General features: G+C 42.9%; 1 protein-coding gene across 5 annotated transcripts; it reads left to right on the top strand.

Annotated features, from left to right (window-relative positions):
* The first annotated feature begins 13014 nt into the window (after window positions 1–13014).
* On the top strand, window positions 13015–23736 carry TGIF1 (TGFB induced factor homeobox 1). 5 transcript variants are annotated; one of them, XM_054816719.1, is made up of 3 exons: window positions 13015–13351; window positions 21113–21339; window positions 22675–23736. In XM_054816719.1, the coding sequence occupies exons 2-3, from the start codon at window positions 21157–21159 to the stop codon at window positions 23239–23241; spliced, it is 750 nt and encodes a 249-aa protein (XP_054672694.1). In that variant the 5' UTR covers window positions 13015–13351; window positions 21113–21156; the 3' UTR covers window positions 23242–23736. The 5 variants fall into 5 exon arrangements, with proteins under 5 accessions (XP_054672694.1, XP_054672697.1, XP_054672692.1 ...); XM_054816722.1 differs by lacking the exon at window positions 13015–13351 and adding an exon at window positions 13518–13672; XM_054816717.1 differs by lacking the exon at window positions 13015–13351 and adding an exon at window positions 13858–14438.
* The last annotated feature ends 3540 nt before the right edge of the window (window positions 23737–27276 follow it).

Below are 27276 nucleotides of genomic sequence, written 5' to 3' on the forward strand. Positions count from 1 at the left end.
GACAGCCACGAAAGCACAAGTTAGTAAACTCGGAGTCAGATATCAGAACCTGTTCTGTCCTCAGAGTAAGTATGTGGAAATTGTGACATCACTGAACTAAGTAAGGACATCTAAAATAACCCTCTTAGGTTTTGTGAAGCAACATAAGAAGCTGAATGTCCTAACTTCCTTGCAAATATTCACTCCTGTTGATTTTAAAATACAACAAAATTATCTCCTTGGCACTCTCAAGAGAAGAGTGATTTCCTCCATTCTCAGCACTAAAGCAAGAGGCAAAACCATACAGCTCCTGGAGCTTCTCCATTGCCAGCACCAGAGTTTCACAGATAATATCGGATTTGCATATTACAGTTTGGTTTAGTGTTTCATAACCATATCGTCTTTGATCTGCAAGTCTTTACATAGGCAGTTCTGTGCTTTGAATTTATAGGAATAGCCACTGCTTCAGCTAGTTTAAGAGAGAACTGATTTCCATCACTTATTCAAAATTGAAAAGAAATACTCCCAACAACGTATTTGAAGGCATCATTCCATTATCAGCAATTGAAATAAAAGCCTTGTCATCAGTTACCCATTGTTTAAATTCCACTGTTGATCTACTGTAATGAAAAAGAAGAGGAAGACAACTGAACATATTACAGACTTCTTTGTTTTGGACCCTAGAAATTGAACTCTGACTAGGGCACAATTCAGACAAGCCACGCTATCGGTTTAATATCTTTGCACAAAACTAACTTCACTAAGACAAATATTTGTCTTGGTGTAGTAGGTTTTTTTTAGTTTGGTTGGTTGTGGAGTTTGGGTTTTTTTGAGAGAAATTAAGCAGATACCAGATTTGGTGTTAATAAGTCACTCATCATCTGTGCCATCACCGAAGTTAGGCTTGTGGGTTTGTAACTGTAAGCAGCCCAACTTTGGCTTTACAAACACAAGTGACCCATCAAATCTTTAAAAGGCCCAAAGAGTTCCACAGGGAGTTAAGTGCTCTTCAAGTTTCCCTGCAACTTTGTGCCTGTTTGTATTATCCCACTTCAACTAAGGTACAAACTCTGCCTTTTCTCTTGTGCTTGGGCATTCGAAATTCCCCCCTTGTGGGTTTGTCACTGTCTAAGAACATAACTGAGCTCCTGTCAAAGCCTTTCCTTCTGTGGAGAGATTCAGGCCTTTACCCACTCCATTGTCATCAAGAACAAAGCATCTTTAGGACTTTTGCATTCTGTAACATTCATGTGAAACCGGCTTACAACTCCTAAAGTTACTGAGGAACACAGGCAGACGAAAAAGGCAACACAATTATGTAAACCTCCTTTCCTTAGGAATCCCAGCTGAAATTCCTGACCTGGTTCTTCTATAGTGTTATGACTGCAACATTTCAAGGTTCATTCAGTGCCACCGGGTACCCTTTACTACCTGCTCCTTAGAGAAGTACTCGTTTGTTCCTAAGAGGAAACTCCATGCCAAAGCAGCACCTGGCAGCACCAACCCCTGCCCTGACCCTCTGAAGCCTTTGCTCTGTTTTGTGACCAAGTCTTAGGAGTACAGCTTCCCTGAGATAGGCCACAGAGACAGAGCACACTCAGTTTTTGGCTTCATCTCTATTCAACTTCCATGAAGCTCATGGTTCATGCTGCTTGCTTAGCTTTGAACAGGAGCAGTACATGATATTAAAGAACAGACGACCAGCCAACCCAGAAGCAGCTCTGGCTGATCACATCTGCGAGAACATGTTTTCTCTATCCCTCTGCCCCACTTTTATTGAAATCCCTGAGTTCCAATGGCATTACATGATGTTTCAAAACAGCATTAGGCACACTCAAGGCCCATCCAAACAAAAAAAATGTACTGCCATGATTTACAATGCATCAGGCAGTCACTCGCATAACTGGCTCCCCTGAGAGATCTTTTGAAGTGTACATGAGTCAACAGACTGACAGCAAAGCACAATATGCCATCACCAGGCATTCACGGGCAGCCTCACTGTTTCTTCTGCGGCATGTCTCATTCTCCTGTCTCCAGTATACCTCTTTTATATCTTCCTCTAGCTCTGTCAAAGCAAGTTACACTTTATTAATTCACTGATCAGGTCCACTCATATTGCAGAAATTAAATTAATGAGAAGTGCAGCATCTATGAATGCTAGCAGAACTAGAAGTTATAGCACCTTCCCTCACTTAAGTCTATGGGAGTTTTTCCATAAATCTGAACTAGGCCAAAGTCTCGCTTCCAAACTCCAAGACCATGTAAACCCTAAGCATGGCTGCTTGAGTAATGCTGAGCCACCCATTCAAAACAGCTTACTTGTCCATGTAGTCTGCCGTCCCAGGTGGTGGTGTATTTATCTCCACCAACACCTGCTTGCCTTTCTGCCGCCTTAAGCTACTTCTGACATCGGGCCACCAACAGGCCTTATTTCATTTGTACTGAATTTTACACTTTTGAAGCATAATGGACATTTCTGACAGGGTCTCTGTATTTCTGAAACACTGGTTAACAAGCTGGCCACTTCAGGGAAAGAGTATTGCTGAAAATAATCATCAGCACGACTTTCTTAGTTGTCATGTACAACACTGTGTTATGTGGACATGAAAGTCTGAAGCTGGCTTTGAGAGTGAAAAGAAGTATGGCTATATTAGTGCAGTGTTTCATCAACACTAAGCCTTACATCTCAGCTAATTAGTGAAGCAGGAATGCCACAATGACAAGATCATACTGTTACCAGTGCTCAAAATTAATTTAGCATGACACTTGTCACTTGGACAGGACTTAAATTTTGGCCAGTCTACAGAGAACTTTTACAGAGGCATCTCATTTCCCAGCAGATGTTGGCACAACACGCACACCAGAACGATCATTTCTGCTAGGCATTCCATTCACTAAGCCTTCCAAAAATAATAGTTACCAAATCTGCAAAATAGTATCTTCCATCTGCACATGTATTATTATTAGTGTAGTAAGACAGCAAGGAACATTGATTCTTGGCAATGGCATTTTATCAGAATTATATAACGAACAGCACTGTGTGCATATTTGCAAACACACAAATATACAGATGTATGCAAACAGTGCTTAATGCTCTCTGCTTTGTGTTTTAAGATTTACACCAACAGTGAAAGTGAGGACAGTTACTACATTGTGTGTATATATATGTTCATAAGCACATACATATTTGTAAACCCAGTATAGAACAGAACATGTCTGAAGCGCTCTGTATATTAACAGGAGCCAGCAAAAAAGATTAGATAAATACACTCTGCGTTGTTATTCTTTTCCTCTTAGATTACCCATGAAATTAAATTTTGTTTTATTAGCAATGTTCATGCTTTCATACCAAGACTATAGATACGTTAACTGTATACAATTCCACTTCTAAAACCCAACAATTTGAGAAATCATGTTTTGGAAGATGACACTTACTACCACCAGATTAATTACCAAGCAATAAGTACTGTCTCTTAATAATCTCTGTCTCTCTCAAATATGAGGTTCAGTGTCTATGTCAAAGAATCAAGGAAGTTGAAAAAAAATAAAAAGAGGGCTAAATTTATTTCAGGATTTCCAGCTTCTGTAACTGGAACACAGATTGTAAGCCTTTGCATTGCATAAACTCCCCTTTTTCCCCAAAAATCTTCCAAACTCTCAGTGATGGCCACTTTGGCCCCAGATTTCATGTTTGTTTCAGTATTGTACATCACATACAATGCAGTGTCTATCCAGTTACCACTGTTGACTAAAAGGCTCTTTATTCTAGGAGAAATGAGATTCACCAAAAGCAGCTATTGCTCTACTGCCCTCCTGACCAGCACTGCTCATGGCAACGTGGCTCCTGCTAGCCACATGACATCATCACGCACAGCTGGGCACTTCTGTATTTTAGCATGTTAGGCATGTTAACCATGAATAGGTATAGGTTAACAATTCAACAGTATAGAGTTAATAGAGTGCTTTGTGTCTACTAGAGTTTACTGCAGGTATACATGATTTATCTAGTATTAAACCTGGCAGCAGGGGTTTTTTTCCCTAGAGAAATGAGTAAGAACACATTGGTTCAGTATCAATTACTTTTAATTAACAAGTAAAAAACAAATACAGGATTTTTGAAACTTTCAACATTTTAATTTCACATTTAAGGCTAAAAGGTTCTATCTTCAAAGGGGAAGCTACTCAATCTTCAACTAATGTGATTTAAGAATAGAAATGCTATCCTGGACCTAACTACATGCAGCTTGCTTAGATTTTGTGACTGCAAGCACACTTGCAAGAGATTGAAGCAAATGTCAATCATCTGCCTTAACTGCAGACAGGTAAGAGAGAATTAGCACCTTGTAAAGTTGTAAACAATTCAACACAAAGACTGAAAGTCATTCCAACTTGTGTAGCCTTCTGTTACACTTTTCAGGGCTGACCAGTTATTCAAACAGCTCCACACCTGAGGTTTATCTTGAACAGCTGAAGTCAGATCCTCAGCCATTTGAAGATCCTACATAAGACTGTTAGCATCCAGGTGATTCAATTCCAGCTCCTCGGAAGACCAGTGACCCTACTTAGACTTGTCAGGTTTTGCTACACCTCATAATGGGTGCAGAGGTAGGGGAGGTATAAGAGATTCTGATATTTACTCCTAATAGGATGTGTAGCTCTTACTATGCCTTTTAAATGCCAGGGAAGGAAGAGACAGATTTTAGCATTTTAATAGTTAATAGAACAACATATGATTAACAGCTATTTAAAGACTCGTGTTTGCTCCATAAGGATACAGTTTGTTCAACTAGTTACATTTCTTCCTTAAGTGTCCCCTTCTTGTCAAGACATGAAATCTCCACACTATAAATTTAGTATTCAATCCAAGGTTGCTTTCAGTCAGGCTGCTAATGTACTCTCCACTGAGGATCCAGCGTCTCCTAATGCATTACCACAATTTCCCTGAGCTCCCAGGGCAGTTATCACCCACTTCTCTGAAAGAACAATGTGGCTCTGCCTACTGCAGGACAAAGAACAATTATCACCTAGCTAATTATGCAGGCCACAGAGCACCCATGAAGAATATCCCCGTGATTTCTGGTATTTGAAATGACTATATTTACAGACTCCCGAAGATGATCAAAATCATGAAGATTATCACAAAAATATTTGTGTGAAGGACAGTTTGAGCATTTACTCTCTAAACACATCCGAATGCCCAAATCTTACAAAAGCAAATGGTTTGAATACATCAGTTTTAGGGACTGCCTGCCATGATGCCATTCACTTTACAGTAAGTTAAGGCTTCTCATACAATTTAAAGTGAGGCGTTGCCACAGGTCCCATACTGTGCCCAAGACAGACATGCATAGGGTCATTGTGTTTTGAGATCCATGAACCCTCATGATCATTTTCTGACATTGTGAAAGATTACTTGGTGACAGGCTGCCTTAGGCCTTCACAAAACAAGCTAGTTGTCTCAAGCTGCTTATGGACTGCCCAGAATATCCACATCTTTAAGTGCCACGTTCCAAAAATCCAATCCTGAGATGCTCCTGGGTTACAGTTTATCCTTCACCAACTTACCATGGTTTAAAAAAAACCCTGAAAATTACAATTCTGTAGGCTACATCATTTACTTCAGCATCCACAAGGAATATCCTGACATAGGCAAAATAACTTTATATAAAAAGCTCTGTCTCACTTTTCTCATGGTGTCTAGTTTTTTGGGGTTTTTTTTTTAACTATATGGGCTATTTCTTTCAGTGAGCAGTAGCCCTTTCCCTTCATCAGACTGGATCCCATACATCCAAAAAGAAGGCTGTCCTAGTAACTGCTTGATACTCACGTGTAGGAAGAGCACACTACAGAGAGAGCAGGAAGCCTCACGCAGACTCAGAAACGTCAGCATTACTGAACACAGATAACATGCATTCCTGTTTCTCTCCCCTGGTCATTCCTCCTTTATCTGCAAACCTTCAGGATTTGGGTTTTAAAATCAAGCACTGGCACCTGACTTATTTTAACAGGCAACGTGGTCTAGTGGAGGGTGTCCCTGCCCATGGCAGGGGGGTTGGAACTAGATGATCTTTAAGGTCCCTTCCAACCCAAACCATTCTATGATTCCATGATTATTTTCTCTAGTACAAAAGTACTGAGGTTGAGAGAGCAGAAGTCCCCACCAAATTGCTGTGATCCTCCCCAGAAAACAACAAAACCATGATGAAATTAATTTCCTTAGACTGTAGCGCTCTCATTGTTTCCTAATAGTCACACTTCGATGGGCCACATGCAGGTTTAGTGATCTTCCTTGGTGCCCTAAATCGTAACTGCAGACAGGTACAGTCCCAAATCACCACAAGGTACATTTGCCTTGCCTTCGGAAGACTAGTGCCTCAGGGTATGTCTAGGATTTTATAGGAAGGTAGCCAACACCCATTACCTGTCACTTTAAAAACCTTACACACCTTCTACAGCAGTGAAAACTTAACCTCTTTCTTCAGCTGTCAAACATCCTTTTCATGGCTCCACCCAGGTGAAAAGATCGGCTCACGGGTATCCCCTGCAAGACAGCTGCAGTAGTCCCTAATTCTAATTAGTTCCTTTAGGCTGGGCCTCTCAAGCAGGCACCGAATCTTTTCAGCTGAGTCCTATGTACATAAATGCTCAGTAAATAAACTAACATTAATAGCTTGCTTACATGTTCAATTGATGAAGCTGTGCCATAATGCTGTAAATCTGACCGGTCACTCAAATCTCTGTAAAATCTACGATACTGAAAGAATATTCTGTTCGTACTTAAATATGTGAAATTTACAGCTAACTTATAACGATGTAACATTAATTTTAAATTGTATAATACAGAAGATCAATAAAACAATCACAATCAGCAAAAACAATAAAGCAGATGCAATATCTATAAAGGTACAAAGCGGACAACCTTGAAAATAAAGGTCCCAACGTATATTCAGAGCAGGTAGAGCACAGATAGCAGTGGAAAGTCTTCTAAATTCAATATACAGTGTTTAATTGTGGCCTGTCATAAAATCTCACTATTTAACTAATCTGCCTCATTTTCAGTCTTTGTTGAACACGAGGTTATATATCAGAATAGGTTTTTCAATAATATTATACCTAATAGTATCCACATTTATAAAGACTTGGAAAATCTGCAGTCCTAGAAGGCATTCTTATTTTCTACACAAGTCTTCCATCCTAAAGACAGGGAATGGCAACAGTGCATCTTCAGCAAGAACTTCCTTTTCCCCAAAGTATTAAGCACTTTTGAGAAATCAGTCTTTTGAGCTTTTCTTCCCTAATAGTCATCTTTGCTTGTATTGGTCTGCGGTACCATCACTTCCTTAGTTCACAGGTCATAACAAATATTCCAAGTTAGGTTTTTCTTACAAAGAAAACTGTTATACCAAATAATATTTAGTGTAATAATAAATAATACATTACACACATTATGACTGCATTTTTTGTTCTTCTGCAAGTCAAACTTAAGTTATTTCTGTCCTTACAAGATGAAGTTAAGAGACAATGTTCCTAAAATATAATTCTTAAAACCCAAACTTTTAGTGTAGATTCAACCAAGCAAACACTTGGCTGACCATTAAGTTATTTTGTTTAGACTATGCTAAACAGAATAAAAGTGCCCAGATACTTTTATTAAGAGTTATTTCATTTTAAATTAACATTCTGCCCTGAAAAAAGTATCAGTTCTCAAGTGTAGGCATCTCTTAGGTTTGTTTTTGTTCTTCTATAGGGTGATTTTTGTACAGTTATAGTTTGCTGATGCAAAACTTTAAGTGGAGATAGACATTCTAGTATTTGGTTAGCCAAGGTCAGCTAAGCAAGGTCACTCTTGCTCAGGGCGCCTTGCAGTAAACCTGCCTCATCTTCGGTATGCACTAACCAGTCTGTGGTAACGGCGAGTTAGTCATACCACAATTAAAAAAACCAACCCAACCCAACCCTAAAACCACTTTTTTTTTTTTTTGGTCAGCCATACCCACTTTACTTGCTTAACTTCTTACAGATAAGCAACAAGTGATTACGTAAATCGCAAAATTGCAGCCACAATTTCAAATTTCAGGAAAGAGGGATCTGTTTCCTTGCATGCCCCAAGCTCTTGAGCTAAGCTGAGACTGTCAACGGTCATGTCATTTGTCATGCTGATTTTGATAGGCTCACTTATGTGCCACAAAAGAAGACAGACTCAGAGCCCCCCTCCTTAGACAACGGGGCAAAGCAGTTATGAGATGTGCATGTGGTAGACAAAATTATCATTTCTGAGTAATTGGAATACATGAGGTCTGTTCTTCTGTATCAAACTTGTACTTTAAGTTAAAACCTGAAAGTGAACACCATTACTCCAAGCAAGATTAAACCTATAATTCACTTTATTTTTAATTTTACACAGTGGTCTGACTTCAAACTATGGAGAAGAAATTGCTTTTACATTAATGGAAGTTTCATAAACTACTCCCCAGAGTATCTGCACAGCTTTTAGTCTCAGAGCACAAGTAATTATGCCACTTATGAAGTTTCTGCATTGTCTTGTAATCATAACTAACATTATTGCATATACTTAAGTTGCCCCTATAGTAATCATAATATTCTATTTCCATACGCATATATACTGAAGCACAGAAATGGGGGAGGACTATGTGGAGATGAGGGAGCAAGAGCTGGTGCAGGGAAGAGTTGAAGGGGGCCTCAGAGAGAGACTCTGCACAAGAACCTACTACAGAAGCCTTTGCTCCTCTTTGCCAGTAAATGACTGGAAACCCCAGGCACAGATCACTCCAGCAGCTGATCCTCATTGGGAAAGATAACTACTGCCCGTTACCTCCAGTCTATACTAACATCCATGCTGAGAAACAAAAGCTTGCAAACCTGATGCTATACCAGACAGGAATCAGCGTGATTCTACATAAAGAATTCCTGGGGCTTTTGTTCTTGTTTGATCTTCAATAATCACAAGAATATCCCCATTTAAAAAAAAAAAAGTGAAAAGCATGTTCAAGTCACAGAATCTATTGTGCAGAAGTTCTGAAATCTCAGGATTGTCTTCATGACTTTGATTTACCCTTTTTGCCCTTGCACAAAGGAGGCAAAGTGAGCTCTAATTATGGGAGCACAGCTGGTTGGCATAATTTATTTATATTTCCAAAAGGTTTTTGACAAGGTTCCATGCAAGGAGCTGCTGAGGAAATGAAGACGATGCTAGGGGAAAAAGGCAAACAATTGTCATGAATGACTATCTAGTTGGAGCAAGAGAATCAAAGTGTAAAATTAAATGGTTGCATTTTATTATGACAAAAGGTTAACAGCAGGGTGCTTTCAGGTCCTATACTCAGTCCAGTGTTCTTTTATATATTAACTCAGACCAGTGACAGAGGGAGAAACAGGGACAGGTGAAGAACAGTGAGGTGGCAGAGTCTGCAACTATCAAAAATATATTTGTGAAAAGGGAGATTTGTGAGTAACTTCAGTGTGACTTCCTTCACATGAATGAACAATGCAACGACCAAAGAAATTCACTGAGATGAATATGAAACCATGCACAAGAGAAACTTCAAACAAGCTGTATAACCTCCAAAGTTGATAGAGCCCTGTGCTCAGTGTGTAGCAGCCACCAAAGATAAAGCCTAACATGCTGGATTCTGTAAGAAATAGGTCAGGGAGTAATATCAAATACATATATATTGTAATCAGATGCATAACCTTGCTTAGAATACTGCATGCAGCATAAGTCACCTTTACTGAAAGATGGAATATTGTAGGACTAAACAGACTTGGGAGAGAACCAAGGCAATGGTCAAAAGCTGGGAGTAATTCTCAAAGGAGAAGAAATTCAGAAGAGTGAAAAATTTTATCTCAAAAAGCAGAAATGATTAAAATATATAAAATAATGAATGATACAGAGAAAGTAAAAACCAGGAACTTCTGTTTTCGTTGTCTTAAAGCAGAAAAGGCTATTCAATTAAATAAATAATTAAAAATCAAAATAAATGCATTTTTAAGTAATTCACAACCAACATGCTACTCTGCCACTAACTGCCATTACAGAGTTTTAATGCTAGAGAGATATTAAACTTACTAAACTTTTATACCAGTATAAAGACCATCCAGCTATCTCAGTAACAAAATTTGATGTTACGTTAAACTCCAGTGCTTATATCAAACTATTAAAGATTTGGACAGGACGTTTGTGGGAAAATATTATCTCCCATCTGTCTTCTGGAGCCTCTCCTTTTCCTGTGATACATCTGAGACTAGTCAATGTCATGGATAAGAAAAGGTTAAGAATGAGTGTGACCCACAGTAGCAATTCCTGTTTTTCCATGGATAGGACAGATTTACTCATTGGAAGAACAGTTATTTGTTATATTGCTTTATTCTCATTGCCAAGGGTATGACCTGCTTAACTTACTGTGCGCTACTTAATTCTGTTCTAAATATAAAGGAATAAATTTTGTCACAAACATTTCAATGGCATCTGAACATTCCACAAAGATCAATGGATTTATTTTCATAACATCCTATAAAGTGGGGGGAAAAAAATATACTCTCCAGTTTATAATTGGGAAATTGGAACAAACAGACTAAGATAACAAATACTGACAAGCCTGAGATGCCTATGTCTCAACTTTCCAGAGTAACTCCTTTTAAGAGTTTCTGTGCCCAAAGCATGGCCTTGGAGACTTCTGCAGTAGTTCGGCAAACATAGCCCCAGCATCTCAAAACACTTATAAAGTAAGAAATGTACCATTAGTTGTGGAAGATACCACACGTGGCAGTGTGACAGGACAGAAGCACGCGTGCATCGCCACAGAACATTGATAAACCTATGATATGGAAAATCATCGAGCAATTCAAAATCTAGCCCCTCCAGTTTTAGTTCTTTCCCTTCTTGCAATCCAGTTTTACAAATACTTACAGCATGTCTATGCAGGTGGGTCCACAAAGAGCTGAACTTGCTCTGACTAAACCAAGCTGTCCAAACCTGTCGGCACAGATGTGTCTTGATGCACGCGTGTATCAGTACTTACCCAAGGACCCGCAAAGATGCCAAAGTTGCTCAGTGAGTAGTGTGAACTACTTGTGAGACATGATTATTAGTGCTGATGCAGTTCTAGCAGATTAAGTAATACTAAAAACCACAGCCTTGCCAAGATGAAAAATTACAGAAAGTTACATATTGTCTTACATACTGTCTACTTCTGCCTACAAGCAGCAGCCAATACCAACACTCATCAACTTATGGGCCATCAGGTTACTGCATTCATTGTAAAATCAAGTTGATCTGTTCATTAGATTTGAGCTCAGGACAGACATGAAAATCACCTGCTTTCTCTTTAGATACAACCTTGTTTCAGGTGTGTTGAGGCTTTAATGGTAGAGAAGGTTGCAGGGGGTTTCTTCCGCCCACCCTACTTTTTGGCAAAGGTTATCTACCCTACCACCCTGAACACACAGTAAAGTGCTAAAGCCAGCCAGAATTTGTAGACAGACCCAAGGTATTGCCCCAACCAACAACTGCAAGGTGCCCTGCACAAGCCCACTTTCTGTCTTTCCCAGTGTTCCTAACTATGGATACACCTCTCCATACTCCCATCCAAAGAATAATTTGGTTCAAAAAAATGCCTCTCCGTGCATTTTGTACCTGGAGAGCTAGGAATGCCATACAAGGTAAGAATCAATCCTCTCCAAGCATCCTTTGAGAAAATTCCTAGGAACTAACGTTCTAACAGAGCTAGAAAGGCTGTTCCTAACACTCTTAAAAGCAAGCCTGAGCTCAGTGTGAAAATAAACCTTTTTTTTTCCCCTCATAAAAGTGACCTTGCCAAAGAAGCACCAAAAAAAAAAACCAACCCCAAGCCCAACCCAAACAAACCTCAAAAAGAAAAAAAAAAAAAAAAGGAAAAAGAAAAAAGAGAAGAGGGGAAAAAAAAAAAAGAAAGGGAAGAGTTTGGTTCACAAACTTGCCGGCAGTCCCAAGGACAATAAGCAAGCGTGAGGCGGCTTGGGCGGCGTGGAGAAAGGGAAATCTCTTCAAATCCTTGACGTGTCTTTTGTTAACTTCCCGTAATTGCTTTTTTGGCATGACTATGCCCGGACGCTCAAAACGCCAGTTTGAAGAGTCAGCCCTCACAGCTGGGAAGCAGGACTTTAAACAACAAAAACAAAACAGGGAAAAAAAAAAATACGGCGGCGTGTGCGCACAACCTCCCCCCGCCCCTGAGTCACCAGTCCTTCGGAGACACGGCTCGCTTCTTTTCACGTTAAAAACACCCGCCCCTGAAGGAGCCTCGTCCTCCCCGGGCTGCCACCGTACGGGGCGGCAGCACCGAGCTCCCTCACCCAGCTGCCCCGCCCGGGCGCGATCCGAACTGGACACAGCTGAGGGGCGACGCCGGCACCGCGGCGGGAAGGCGGCCTGAACGGCCGGCGGAGGACGGTTGGATGGCGGGTAACGGCGCAGCTCGCGCCGCCGCCAGGCGCTCAGTCAGCGCCGCGCTGCACAAACCGCCCGCCTGACTCGGTACTGGCCCCCCGAGTCGTGAGTCAGCGGGCCGGGCCCGGCCCGGCAGCCTACAGCCAGGCACACCGGGTACCAGCGACCTACCCCAACGGTCACCCAAAAGCGGCCAACACTGGGGCCTTGTTAACTGACATGACTCACCAGCGGCCCTCCCCCCGCACACGTCCCCTATTCAGGATGTAACAGCTGTTTTATCTCCAGCAAGGCCGCTGTAATTACGCCACATAAAAATAGTTACAAGGTACTCGGGGAGGATCTGCCGTAAAACCGCTGTTGCTTCCTCTTCTAATGTGAACGCGTGTTTGCGTGGATGCCCGCGCCGCCGAGCAGGAGGGTGGGGGAAGAAAGGACCCCTGCTCTGCCGTAGGAATTCATTATTTCATCAGCCGTTCAAAGCGTTTGCTTCTCAACCCCCCAGTGCCTGCCCTCGCTCCTCCGCGTCCGCAAACAGCCCAGCACGTGGCGGTGCAGGAGCAATATAAATATACGCACTCCCGTGTGTAAAAAGCGCGTTACATCCACACGCGTGTTTTCAGGCAAGGCGGCTTGTTTTGCTTTCCAGGCCGAAACCTTCGCGCGTGAAATCTCAGCCCGCAGCCCAGCATTCGGCACTTTGAAGTACGCGCCCGGCGCCGATGGGCACCTGGCTTTGACGGGGGGGCGGCGGAGGAGCGGGGAGACCCGAAGCCGCCCGCGTTCGGGAAGTGCTCCCCACACCCCTCCCCCCGGGTCGGTGGGAAGCCGGACAGAGGCCCCCGCAAACAAGCAGCTGGCAAGTGCCGCGTTTCTCATCCCGGAGGAAAATAAACTGTTGCTGCACCACGTGCTCGCCTGAGAGGGGTGAGTCAAGCTGTGAGACTTTACAGCTATAAGCATGTGTCGTAGCCAAACCAACGGGCTGGGGGGGGGGGGGGCGGGGGGAAGTGGATGGGGAGGAAAACCTTTACGAACTGATGTAAAAATAACCCTAGAAATGGGGCTTGCCTTCCCCCGCGGGAGGGGCTGGCCAGCGCGGGCCGGCCAGGGCTCCTTCGGTGCCATCGGGATCGGGGGGCAGGAGGCGAAGCAGCCCCCGCCGTGCCGATCGGCAGCAGGGAGGAGGGCGCCGGGGAGGCGAGGCGGCGGGGCCCGCTGGTCTTTGGAGGGGCTCCTTCTCCTGCCGTACGTACTCTCCTTTCTTCTCCTGTCTATTCACGCGAAGGAGTGGGTGGTTCATCCGGCAGCAACAGGAGGAGGCTAGTCAAGGGCAGCTGTCAAAATCTTACCTCCCCCCCCCCTTCTCCTTCCAGTTTAATGATCAAACGTCTGCTGGAATAAAGGCGAGGGAGCGGGAGGCACGGAGGGCTCCCCCCGACGCCGTCGTTGTGTGTGCATGAGCGAGCGGGTACGGGCGGACCCCCCCTCCCCCGCCGGCCCGTCCCTCCCCTCCCGTCTGACAGAGCCACAGCAGCCCGGGAGGGGAGGAGAGAGGGGGAGGAGGAGGAGGAGGCAGCGCGGCAGCCGCGAGTGCCAGTGCAGCGCTCGGTTACTCTCCCGTACTCACTGCGGGGAGGTGGGGGAGGGCGGGCGGGCGCTGTGTACCTTTCCCTCCCGTGCCTTTCCTCACTTTAACCAGCCAGGGCCAATCGCCGGCAGAAGGGAACAAAGGGAAGGGGGGAGGGAAGCCCACCCCGGCAGCGGCCGCACCAGAAAAGCCCCGGGGAGGCAGAGCCCTGCGGCTCCTGCTGACAGCAGCGCGGCCCCGGACTAGGCGCCAGGCTCCGCGGTGGTGTTTCTTCTTCGTCGTCGTTGTCCTTCTCCTCCTCGCCGAGTTTAAAAGGGGAGCAGTGTCCGGCGAAGGGAAAGAAACTTGGGTCGGTGTGCGGGGTGTCCGGCGGCGGCATCAGCGGCGGCTCGGTCCTCGCGATCAAGATGAAAAGTAAAAAAGGTAGTTGTGATGGGGGTGTTCGGCCGATGGGAGAAAGCGGGGTGCTCCGTGCCTCTCCCAACGGGAACGGCTCGGGGGGGGGGGGAAGAGGGGCAGCTGTTGCTAAGTCAGACGAAGTCTGTTTTTCTTCTGGACCGTTTTCTCCCCAGTGCCCCCCCATTCCCAGCCGAGTTCCCGTGTAAAGATGGCAGTGGATGCTCCGCTCTAGACAAAACATGCGGGGCTGTTGTTTGGAGGCAGCCGCCTCTCGGCGCTACTGGCTCCCTGTCAAAAACATGTCCAGCCGCCCGCTTTGTGCCTCCGCGAAGTTTTGTTTTCACTCGCTCGGTGGAGCCTCTTCCCCCAGCCCTCCGTTAAAACGGTTTTTGTCGCTTTTCCGCCCCGAGTCCCGCCGTCCCGGTAACGGGGGGCGAGGGTACGGGTCGTTTTACCAACTTGGGGCGAGGAAAGCGGGGCCGCAACTCCGCGCGCGTCTGGCAACTCTTTGTTCGCGGCGGCGCGGGGGGAGCGGGCACGGCAGCGTGGGGCTGGGGGGCAGCGGCAGCAGGGTCTCAGACCCCATCCGCGGCCTCGGCAGCCTTGTTTTGCTGCAAGTTGCTGCCTTTTCCTTCCCTTTTATCCCTTAAAACAAAAAAAGTAGAAAGTTTCGACACAGTTGAAGTTAAAAGGAGGAGGACCCCCCCTCCAAAAGAAGCCTTTTTAAGTTTTCTTTGTGTTAACTTGCAGACAAAACTTTACAGTTAGAGGATTGTTACTCTCTGCGCTTGTGCTCTAAGTGCCTTTAAATTAGCGCTTGGCCACAGAGACGCGGAACGTGCTTTTAAGATTCAACACGTCTGCGCTGGCTGGAAAGAAGTTTATAGCAAAGCAGGATCTTTTCATTTGCGATTTAGCGTGGACGAAGGGTGTTTCGCATTCAAAGACCATTAAATTATCCCAAGTGGAGGGTTAGAGGGGAGCAGTGCGCATGTTCAGTACTCCAGAGTTGTGCTGTTTTCCCCCTACTATGCATTCCTGCGGCTCTATAGTAGAGCAGCCTCTCTCATTGTTAATATCCTTGGAGCAATTAACGCATATGTAGTTCGTGAAATCATTGGACTGCTGGAAACGTGATGTACTAATATGGTTTGTAGCCCTCGTAAGAAGCTTTGGACGTGCCACTCGTCTAAGAGGAGCACACACAAAGGGAATTAAGACACAAAGACGAAGTTTAAACAGCGGGCAGGGTGGTGTGTAAAAGCGAAGCGTTTGGAGTTCCCGCAGGAGCTGGGCGCGTACGGCGCGTTTCAGCCTGCCTGCGGACTGCACGGCTTCTGAGATCACAACATGTGCTGCATACCAAGCTCAGCCGTCTGTGCCTAGAGACAGTGACAGCATTGACTTTAAAATGTTTTAGTCGTCTTAGGTAGGTTGAGATTCTTAACCTTATGGCAGGCGAGTTGTTTTTGGGTTTTTTTTCATGGTTTCACTGAATTAATTTAGCCCAGTTATTTTTAGGACATTCCTATGCTCCCTGTTTGCACAGCAGTGGTGAGCTGGTTTCCTGTCTGCTGTTGCTTCCATTGTTCAGACTTCTCTCCCCGAGGGCAGCTGCTGGTTGGTGAAATACCAAACTCCCTGCACTTTCAGCTGTTGTTCTTGCCACCCCCGAAATAAATGCGTGTGAAAAACGCTGACGTAGTTTCTAGGTATGCATGTGTAGGGCTTTGTGTGTGTGTATGTGGTGTGTGTGAGAGAGAGAGAGAGGAGGAAAGATCTTCTGCTTTGAGGATTCCAAGTCCTGGGCTGAAACAATGGAAACAATGAAAGGTGACAGGCGGGAGGGAGAACTTTTGAGAGGGGCCATGGGCCTGGGGTTTGCGTGGCAGAAATTAAAAGGTGTGGAGACAAAGACAGAAACTTTTAAAACTATGTTAGGGCTAGGGTGCCTTTGTTTTATTAAAGGTTGGGCTTGTAGTTATTTGTGACCTCCTGGCATGTGAGACTCATTCAAGAAGTTTCAAAGAGTGACTTTGTTACAGATTTCTTGCTTCCACTCCTAGAAAAATCCCGTTTAAAGGGGAAAAAAAAAGTATAGTATAGCCAAGTCTGGCTGCTTTAGAAGCTGTGAAATGTAGAGGAACACAAATAAGCTGGTTCCTCAATTATGAAACCTATTCAGAGGAAAAAGTTTGTGGGTTTTTTTACTGTGGAAATTCCCTTCTGCATCCTTGTAGTTCTTGGTTACTTATTAATAATTTTAAACGAATTTATTTTTGTTGTTGGTTTTTAAATTCACATTACATTTTAGTTAGGTTTTTTGTGTGTTGGATTTTTTTTTTTTGGTTGTTTTTTTGATTGTGTTTTTGATTTTAGCTAACAGGCTGTGGAGTAAAACCCCGAGGACTCTTCTGTGGATAGTTTCATTTACAAATAATAACGTGATAGCAATCACACTGAACATACTCAGCTTGTTAATTAGCTGATTTAGAATACAATCTTGCAAAGACACAGGCATGTGCTCAAGTTTATACATGTGAGGAATCCTACTGAACTTGGTTACAAGAGGATCGGGGCCTTAGATGGGAACTGATTCTGTTTATCTGTGCTCATAAAAAAATCCGGCTTAAAAAAAATTCAGAGAATCCTAAGGGGATGGGGTGGGACGTTTTCCCGTAACGTGATTTTTGTCCATCCTCTCTCTGGAGGGCAGAGATTGTTCCTTGTGGTCTACTTTGTCCTGTTTTGAATAACAATTGGCTTCTGCCACTTCCTCTGTGAAGCTCTTCCTCGACACAATGGGATAGTTGTTTGTGTTTTTTTTTTTTTTTCCCTGATACTCAGCCTAAATTTTTCATTTGCTTAACTTCCATTTCATTTGTCTCAGTCTCTCTAAATTCTTTGTCCTCCCTCTCAAAGTATTTCAGCATGTCTTCTTCAGTAGCAGTAGTTTATTTTGAAATCAACTTCAGTCATCTCTGTACTTTTACTCAAGTTGTTTCAATCTGTTAACGGTTGAGTGTTAAGCCTAGACTCGAGATCCTGGGTGTAATCTTCCCTGAGCTGATTACAGGAGGACCTGTGAAGTCTTTGGGCTGTGATACAATGCAACAGTGCATTCAATCATGTATATGACTTCAGTTGAAAACCTAGGAGGATAAAGTAATTTATAAAGAAGGGACTCTGATCATGGAGTTCTTGGGTCATTAATAGCATGGACTGCTCATCTGAATGGTGATGGCTGGAGTGGAGAACTGGGATTTTGTCTTGTTTCTTAGACCTCTCTGCAAACAAACTTGTGCTGCTTTAATTTAGTCCTGTTAAAACAGTTTTTCTGTTTAGATTAAACACCTTTAGGAGAAGACGTAAAATAACCGGGTGCTAGCCTGCTTTTAAGGCGAAATAAATTAGTAGGTCAGCTGGGGCTACTTGTCGTGTCCACAAGCCTTTATTCTGGGTGTAAATAACAGTAAGCCAATGGTCCAGTCCGTGGAGCCTAGCCAGAAGCCTTTTCAGTTGGGCCCCGTTAAAACAGGAAACCAGCAGCGAGTAGCCTGATTACTAACAAGACGGAAAAACAAAGCTGGGTTGTAATCAGCAGGAATGCTTTAATGAAAACAGAACCTTGACAGCAACAACGTGGCTCCTGCTCTAGTAAAAAAAATATCAGCTGGGGTAGTGTGAGATTTCTAGCCATGACTTCCTGTTGCTGCTCGCTCTGTACTGTGCCAGAGAGATCTGCTACAAGTTCAGAGGGCTGATCATCTATTTAAATGAGAAGTTGTACTACACTGGGTTTCCTGCTTAACCAAAACCTGCTTTGTGTCACTAACTTACTGTGTCAATTAATATGACACACTAAGCGAGCAGGTCAAAGGGCAGGCTCCGCTGTTGACTCATTTCTTGCTAGTTAGGTTACGGTTAGTCAGATGGCAACTTTTACTTTAGCAAAAGATAATGTTTGCAAAATAGACAAACGTTTTTATGCTGCTGGCTTTCAGACAGTATTTTGTCACCTTTTTTTTTTTCCAGGTGAAAAAGAACAACAGTTCTAGAAGTTTTGCTGTCAAATCAGTTTTTTCATATCCAGAGAGGTTCCTGTGGAGTCTTTTAGCTGTGTGTTAGATTTTGGAGAGGTTACTCCAGATGGGGTGGTGTGTGTCTGGAGGACTTTTTCTTATGCCACGTAAATATGGCCTGCAAACCATTAGACACCTAACTTTCTCACAGGAGTAGTTTCTTTGGCTTCTCCTCCCTCTTACTTCCAGCCCTCAGTGTTTGCCTCTCCCTGTTTTCCAAGGTCCTGTCTTGCTGCCTATTATATTTAAAAACAAACAAAAAACCCAACCCACTGAAGTGCTGCAACACTTCTGGTTTCTGACAAACAAGAACAGCAAACTTGAAAATGTCTGAATAGCGTAGGCTAGTTTTAGCTAGTTTTTAAATTGAATTTAAAAGGGATGTGCTGTTTTGCAGAGCCATGGTGTTGTCTGTGCAGGATCGTTGTTCCAAGAAGTGCTTCTCATGGCTCCAGGAGCTCATTGTGCAAGGCATGTTCTTAGGTTAGGTTGCAAGCATGACAGCACTTTCCGTGAAGCTATGACAAAAACAAAGCAGTTTGGTCGGAATCATTTGAAAGCAAACTTGACATACTTTCTACGTGAATTAAGAACCTGTTTACATAATTTAGAGTTTATCTTGTGTTGGCTATTTAAATATTGTCCTATTGTTCCTGTTCTGTGACTGGATAATTTATGTAGCTAATCATTGCAGGAAAAATTTGGTATGTCAGTTTGGTGTTTGTCGGTTACATAAATCAGCAACTGGTAGAATGAAAACAATACTAAGTAAGTTACTGAAGTAACTGTGCCAGACAAATTGCAGATTGATGATCCTGCTGGGAATGCTTGCATGTCAAAAATATGCATTGAAATTTGGACAACTTAAACTAAATTTAAGGATGTTGGAGTATTCATAATAGAAGGAAAGAATAATTTCCATGTCAGCTTTGGCTAAAGTTTGAAAGTGTGGGGAAAGGTCCTCCTCTGCCCCCTGCCCAAGTGTTAAGGAAAACTTGCACACATACCTTTCTTTCTTTCTTTCTCTTTCTTTCTTTCTTTCTTTCTTTCTTTCTTTCTTTCTTTCTGTGTTGTGGGTTTGTTTATTTGTTTGGTTTTTTAAATTACATTAATTCCTTCTATTTCTTTACTTACAGATATAACTATAACTGTATATAGTTTTATACTTTCACAGGCACATTTCTTGTATTTTAGGGCTTTGTTTCCTTAAACAGAATTTTTGAATTATGGGTGGTTGCCCACATTTAAAAAAAAGTTTTTACATTTAACTTGTTTTTACTATTAAGTTTTTAAGTTTTGATGTTATGAATGAGCAAGTTTCTCCCCCTCTCAATCTAAGTTCAAAACACAGAAGGATTGAGGTCTTATTTTCCTCCTGTAGCTTCTAGAAAATGCTTCTGAAAGCCAGTATAATTTCTCTTGAAAGTAGTATTAAATTCTATGAGTTGAAAATAGGTGGTACCTTATTTGAGTTTATATATAGCTTGTGAGATTCCTAAAATATCTGATGTGCTTAACCTAGTGAGTATTTAAAGCATGGTTTTATTTGTATTTTACAGTACTATTTGTTTCCTCAGTGACTTGTATATTCTACCAAAGGAATAGAATTTTTGTAGTCTTCCTAAAGATTGAATACTTGCTTGTTTGTTTAAATTTTATTTACATACTACACCTTCATGTTACTAGTAGTGTATATATAAAGGGATAATCAAATTTTGAAATCTGTTCCTTCCTTGGTGTTGAAGGAAAAAGGTGTATGCAGTTAAGTTGTAAATCAGGAGCCTTTGTAGTAAATGTAGCACAGAACACACAGATATGAGATGAAAACAATGAAGTTGAAAAAATAATAAGGATACAAAGTGATACATTTAAAACAAACAAACCCACCCAAACATTAAATGATCATGACTCTCTGATACAGAAGTGCAGTTAAATTACACAACTCCAATTTCTGATAAACTGGTGGACTCTTACGTGACTTAGGCACATGATTCTTTCCTTTTCCTGCACTTTTTTTTCCTTCTTAAGTGAAAATCCACTCGGGTGAGGGCAGACACAGTTTTTCTCTTTCTGCTTTTCTTGTTCCATTAGTTTTTATTAATAGATCTGGAATGAACTATTAATTTATAAAATCTACAAGCTGTATCTCCCAGGAGGGAAGCATCAGCATGTTAAGAAGTAATTAAATAGCCCGTTGCTTGAGTTGGGTGTTTTAATTTAAGTTCTTGCTTATTGGCCTTTTGCCCAGCCACTGGATAGTTATCCTGGAAGAAAAGTGTTGGATGCATACCATAGCAAGCAAATTTGGACAATATTGGCATTAGGTAGAAGCTGTCTGATAACATGCAGCAGATAAAAGGTTGCCAGGGGAACAAGAACATGAGGGTTTGCAGAGAATTCCCTTAGGAACAGATCATTGGTGCTACGTTTTGTTCAGCTGACAGAAAAGCTACAGCTTGACAAGTTAACACTACAGGACAGATCTCCTCTATAGAAGGCTATACCATGATTCATAGTAGAGACGGTTAATGTAATAAAAAGTGAACCACAGAATGCTGGAACTGAGTAGTTTATGGATTTAGGAGGCTGATTGTTCTTGTCTTCTTGTAATTGTAGGTGTAGTTGCAATATCAGGCAGTGAAACGGAGGATGATGACACTATGGATGTCCCACTGGATCTTTCCTCATCTGCTGGCTCAGGCAAACGGAGGAGACGTGGCAACCTGCCCAAGGAATCCGTGCAGATTCTTCGGGACTGGCTATATGAGCACCGATACAATGCCTATCCTTCAGAGCAAGAAAAAGCGCTGTTATCCCGACAAACACACCTTTCCACACTACAGGTATTAAAAAAAAAAGTAGTTCTTGCTTCAAAAAGAGCTGTTTTCTTCTTAATTTACCTGTGGTCGAGTCACTGATACAAATCTTTACGCTGCATGTGAGATTTCCTTTTTTATTGTTACTCGCTCTCCTTCTGACGGCACTTGTAAGGAGAAAAACAAATGAATTGTGTGTTATGATTATCTTTGTTTATTGGGAATAAAATACCTTCTCTGGGAGAACAGGCAGTTATGAATTCGAGCATGCATGCTAATTTTTGCAGAATTGGGGCCCAGAGGACATAAAGTGTCTGTATAAGGTAATTGATTGTGAAGAGAAGGTATTTATTTGTCAACAGAGGTTTTATGGTGATAGATACACAACTTAACATATAACTCTTCACTTCTAAAACTGCACCTTGAGGCTTGTTCCTGTAGAACATGCACGTACATAATTATGCGTGTGATCACTTCCATTAAGATCAGTGGAACAACCTATATGGGATAGAGCTACTCAAGTGTGTTAGTATAGGTACGGTGAGGCTTTTATGTGGTTAGTTGGGATTCTCATCCCGGGACACTGCTGGCAGCTGCAACATCCCTTGGATGCGTCGTTCTCGGCTTCTGTGATCGCCTTTGGTGGAATTGCTGTTGACAATTGCTGCTTTCCACCTCGTGGGAAGGTGGCTGCATGAGAACTTGGGCGAACCCTGGTTTGGTTTTGAGAGGCGCTAAATATGGAGCGCTCCTGTTGACTTCTGGGCTTTATTCTTCCAGATTAATTCCTCAGTACAAATTTCGTAATTGTCTAGAAAGTAAAATTTCCTTAATAAGGAAAACCTCCTTTAGGTAGTAAACAGAAAAAAGACGTTAAACTATAAACTATCCTGTATCGCCCAGGAAACTGGCTTGATATTTAAACAAGGACAAACTCAAATGAGGTAATTCATGTTATGTCTGTCGACACAGTCAGTTGAACAAGGAAAATCAGTAACTATTTGTGGGAGGAGTGGCTCTCTTCAGAGAGAAAAGGTTTTCCTGTTGTTAATTAACCTAAGCTAGGGAACAATAGCTAATAGGTTAATGTGTGTGCACAGAGTTAAAAGCTAAACCCCTCGGCTGGGGCTAGCAGCCTTCAGATGTCCCGGGGCTTTCTGTAACAGGAGCGGGGAGCCGGGGGTAGAGCCGCGACAAGGGAAGGGCCTTTGCCAGGCGAGTCAGAACTTGTCAGTAGGTCTCTCTTTTGTTCTGCAGTTAAGGAAACTGCTTGGAGGGATTCATTAATCTAACCCGATGACTCTAATGTCACATAGTTGGAAATGAACGAAGGTAGAAATTAAGATGTCATTATATTCCCAGGTCTGCAACTGGTTTATCAATGCGCGCCGCAGGCTTTTACCTGACATGCTGAGGAAGGATGGCAAAGACCCAAATCAGTTCACTATCTCGCGGCGAGGGACCAAGCTTCCCGAGGGCGGCCTGGTGGAGTCTTCCATCAGCACAAAGAACTACATTCCCCTGCTGGAGGAGACCGCCTTCCTTCCTGCCGCCGCACCGCTCGGCAAGACTGTGCCCTCTTCCAAGCTGGCTTCCCCGGGATCGGTCCTGGCTCGGCCATCAGTGATTTGCCACACGACTGTGACTGCATTGAAAGACACCCCTTTCCACTTTTGCCCGCCAGCTGATGTAGGCCAGACCACGGACCTGCAGCAGCCCCCAGCCAACGGCTTCACAGACAACTCCCTCTCCTACCATGAGGACGCATCTAAACTGGGACCCGGTGCAAATGCACAAAGTGGGCTCTTTAACACTCCTCCTCCAACCCCACCAGACCTTAACCAGGATTTTAGTGGATTTCAGCTACTGGTGGATGTTGCACTCAAAAGGGCGGCAGAGATGGAGTTGCAGGCGAAACTTATGGCCTAAATCCCCTTCCTTCTCCTTCCCCGTTTTGTTTTTCCAGGCAGGGATCTAACAGCTGTGTGGTTATTGCCATCCACACAATATCAAAAGACTTCACTGCATTATTATTATTTTTTTTATTAATCTTATTTGCACAAGGGATTGCTGAAATGAAGCTTCCTGTCACTGAGATGGTCTTCAGTGGAATATGGTCATTCCAAGAATTATAAACTTAAAGCTACTGTAGAAAGAAAGGATTGTGTGTTGTTGGGGGGTTTTTTTTATGTTTTCTTTGTAGGTTTTTCATAATGTGAGATGGTTCCCAAGATCATGTGATTTGTTTTTGTTTCTTTCAGACTGTGCAATATCTAGTAATGATATAGAGTCTTCTTATCATTCCCATGCGGAACAGAATATACCGACACGCTGTCTAAAATAAATTTTCAATTTTTTTAACAATACGAACTTTGGATGATTATGCTTTTTTCCCATAATGTAATAAAATATTTTCTTTAAAAATGGATGCATACAGAGTATTTTGTTGAATACGAGCTTTGCAGAAACACAGCTTTACTTTTGAAATAAATGAAAGTGAGAAATATTTTTGAACTCATACTGACTTTGGTTTAGAGAGCTATGCTAGTGGTTGTTGTTAACCAGGTGTTTAAAGAAATGCTGAAAAGTGAGCCAGAAGTACCTGACCATGTTCTGCTATGTTGAAATTTTTTAAAGGTACCAAAGGGAGCTGTGTAACCAACTCTCACTGAATTTCAGGGGGATATCTTAGGCCCCTCTAAGAGTTCCAGCTTTTGGCTCCTAGAAATACTTAGGAGATGTGACAGTCCATGGGAATGTCCTGAAGATGAAATGAGGAGACCAGAGGAGGGGTCGGGGTAAGCGGTCTTTGCAGGTCTTCGTGACATCATTGGTGACAAATGTTGAGGGAGGAGGACAAGGGTTCCCACTCTTAACTCTTCTTAGACTAGCAGTGACAAGGTTTTGACTCAGTAATTCTAGTAGACTGAAATAGAAGAGACTGTTTTGGTTGAAATCTGAGTTCTGGGAGCCAGGTCTTGGTGAGATACTTAAACAGGTGGTTGATGAAGATGTAGAAGAGATCACTGTTGTATTGGGGTGTATTCTGGCCAACAGAATCTAAGTTACCTTTCAGAAAAGGACTTTGCTATCAAAATGACTTACTACTGAGAAATGTGAAGACTTGCAGCTCACATTTCAGCTTACTTGAATGTCAGTCACCCTCCCTTATCCTTCCAACAACAGTGAAATAAGAGACCTCTAGGGTAAAAAATCAGTTCCGGCTAATCCTTGAAAACAAACCAGTTGTCTGTTTGGGAGCCTGGGGGAGGGCTTTGCCGAGCAGGAGAGCTGACGAATTCAAGGATATCGTTATGAGTAGAAGACTGCGATATTCAGACTGCAATGTGTATGCATTTTGTTTTGCTGTGGCCTTTATCTTCTTTTAGTGTCAGAAGTACTCTCTGGAGTACTCTGGAATTCTACTGAACTTCTGCCTTTCTTTAACCTTCAAATTTACAATTAATTTTTTTTTTCAAAGGCAAATAGTAAACACTGTGGCTTACTCATGTTTGCATCTGCTTCAGTAAGGCAGTCATCCTAATACACTGTATAAATACAGATTTTTTTTTTTTAAAAACACTATTAAAGCTAGGAAAAATCACTTTTAACATAGCTGTATACTTTGTCTTCAAGGAATAGCATGAGTACAGAAAGAGTCTCGTGTCTTGTCTTTTTGGACACACTGTACTTAATACTTCTAGGCTATTTTTCCTAGGATATGTATGTATGGGGGTTTTTAGTTGTTTGGTTTTTTAATGAGTAATTATAAAATAAAATGGCAGTACAGTTCTGTGTAACTGTGAGGTCAATGTTGAGGGAAAAGTTGGTCAATAGGCATCCTTTTGTGGCATAGATGATTGTTTTTAAAGGGTGCTAGCCACCCAGAGGGGAGTGTCATCTTTTGTAAAGGTTTGGAAGATGCTTCCTTGTCCACATGCAGGAAGGAACTTTATTGCAACATTCCTTACGCCTGTGCCCCAAGTACTGATGAAGGAAAAACCACTTCATGCAAATGAGGCTTGCATTGTTTGATTTGAGGTGTTTGACTCTTCCCTCTCTTTTTACAATGCAGGTTGCTGGTGTGCTGTGGGGTAGAGAAAAAGCAGGGGACTTGGATCATTAAAGGGCCTTCTTGGAGATCTTTACTCTTCGTTACTCTCCCCTTTAAAATAAAAAAGTAAAAAAGCAAGTTTAGAAAAAAAAAATCTTTGCTGGCTGAGCTGACCAGTTCTGTAATTCCACTAGAACAGCTGCAGTACTGAAAATGAAAATAGGATGAGGAAGAAAGCTGTTGTCATTCAGGTTAACAGTTTTCATTGAAAGTAAAAGCCTGTGGTCTCTGTGCTGTTTTCATTTACCATTATGCCACACAAAATGGCATTAGTCTAACTGAGCACCAAAGTCCTGCCCGTCTGATGAGCAGTGCGTTTCCATTTTGCTGACTGACTTACCCTAAGGGCTTCACTTGTGACCAGTTCTGCCTGAGGCCAATTTTTAATTTTTATTTTTATTTTAATTATTACTTATGTTAAGGCTACACCTAGAAGTTCAGCTGTAGTCATAAGCCAAACCCCTTTAGCTGAGGAGCACCTGGCACATTGTGTAAAAGCTTTTCCCTACCCTGAGGTGTTATTTAACTTGGAGGAAGAAAATGACTCATATTGAGTATCCACTTAAATAATATCAAAAAGGAGTTTCTGCTTTCCTGTAATCTAGCACTGATAGTTTTGGTGCAGGCCATTGAAAGTTTCTGCTTTCTTGTAATCTAGCACTGATAGTTCTGGTGCAGGCCATTGAAGATTGCCTGAACCTATTCTTTCAAAGCAGAAACTTGAAGTAACTCCAGATAAAATTATTAAAGGTTGGTAGATGTAGAGCATCAGGTGGAGCTAGGATCCAGAACTGAGTTGGAGTCCTAGTAGCAAACCAAAGGCTTCACGTGCTGGCCGCTCATCCCTGGTAGAGCAAAGGAAAAGTTTATTTCTGGAAACTTGTTTTACAGTGGAATAAGAAAGAAAAAAAGCAGTAGAAACAACAAGACAATGTGGGCAGTTTTGCTGTTCCTTCAGCAGTGATAAACCTAATAGCAAGGCAGCTGTGTCAAAACCCAATCTCAGACTGAAAACACGCACTTGGGCTGACTCTGAAGATGAAGGGAAGGCATGGCTGTGCGTTACTGGTGACCGCGCAGCCAGCCAGCATGTGAGCTAAGAGGTATGATACATCTATGCCAGGGAAAACGGCACACACGCAGACTTCGTCAACCTTGTTTTTGTGGCTTTTGTGTCTTGTAAACAACTTGTGGCAGCTGCATGCGATAAATCTCTGCACAGAGCAAAAATAATTACAATAGGGAGGGAATTTTGAGACTGGCGTCGCTGCCTGTGTGCACAGGGGGATGGTGTCTCGCTGCCTGTTTTGGCAAGGGTTGGGGTGGGGGGGCTTGCAGTATCCCACATGTCTCCCAGCTTCTGCTGTGAGGTCAGTGTACATGTCTATAAAACCGTTGAAGCTGTAACAGCTGGCCTCATGTGCTATGGGGGAGGGAAGGGGCGCAGGGAGAGCGAGAAGCTGGGATAACTTGCTTCGGGAGGGCAGCGCAGCCAGTCTGGGAGCTCCAGGGCAGTGCTGGCTCCGTGGCCGGAGGGACGCTGCTGCCCGGGCAGAGGGGTGCAGGCAATAACCTCACTGGAAAAGGGGCGGCAGGAGAAAGTAAGCAGAAACCTGAGAGAGAGTATGGGTGGTGGTGGGGAATGATCATGAGTTTCCCTCTGGAGAGGAGGGAAGCCTGCAGCGGGAAGCCTGGCCAGCAGAAGGTGCGGTGCAGCTGGAAGCCCAGGTGCACCATGACCCTGTTAAGTGTCACTTTCATACCTATGGTATGTAGGCCATTCGCAGTTAACTGTGTGCTGCCTGTCAAAGTCTGTTTTCTTTCATCGTTTTTCTCGCAGCACTTGATGC

Source organism: Grus americana, chromosome 2, assembly GCF_028858705.1.
Source record: "Grus americana isolate bGruAme1 chromosome 2, bGruAme1.mat, whole genome shotgun sequence".
Lineage (NCBI taxonomy): Eukaryota > Metazoa > Chordata > Aves > Gruiformes > Gruidae > Grus > Grus americana.

Excerpts from the sequence above, each read along its gene's own strand:
- TGIF1 (XM_054816717.1), top strand. Across the intron at positions 21,340-22,674 it reads CACACCTTTCCACACTACAG|GTCTGCAACTGGTTTATCAA; the intron begins GTATTAAAAAAA and ends TTATATTCCCAG.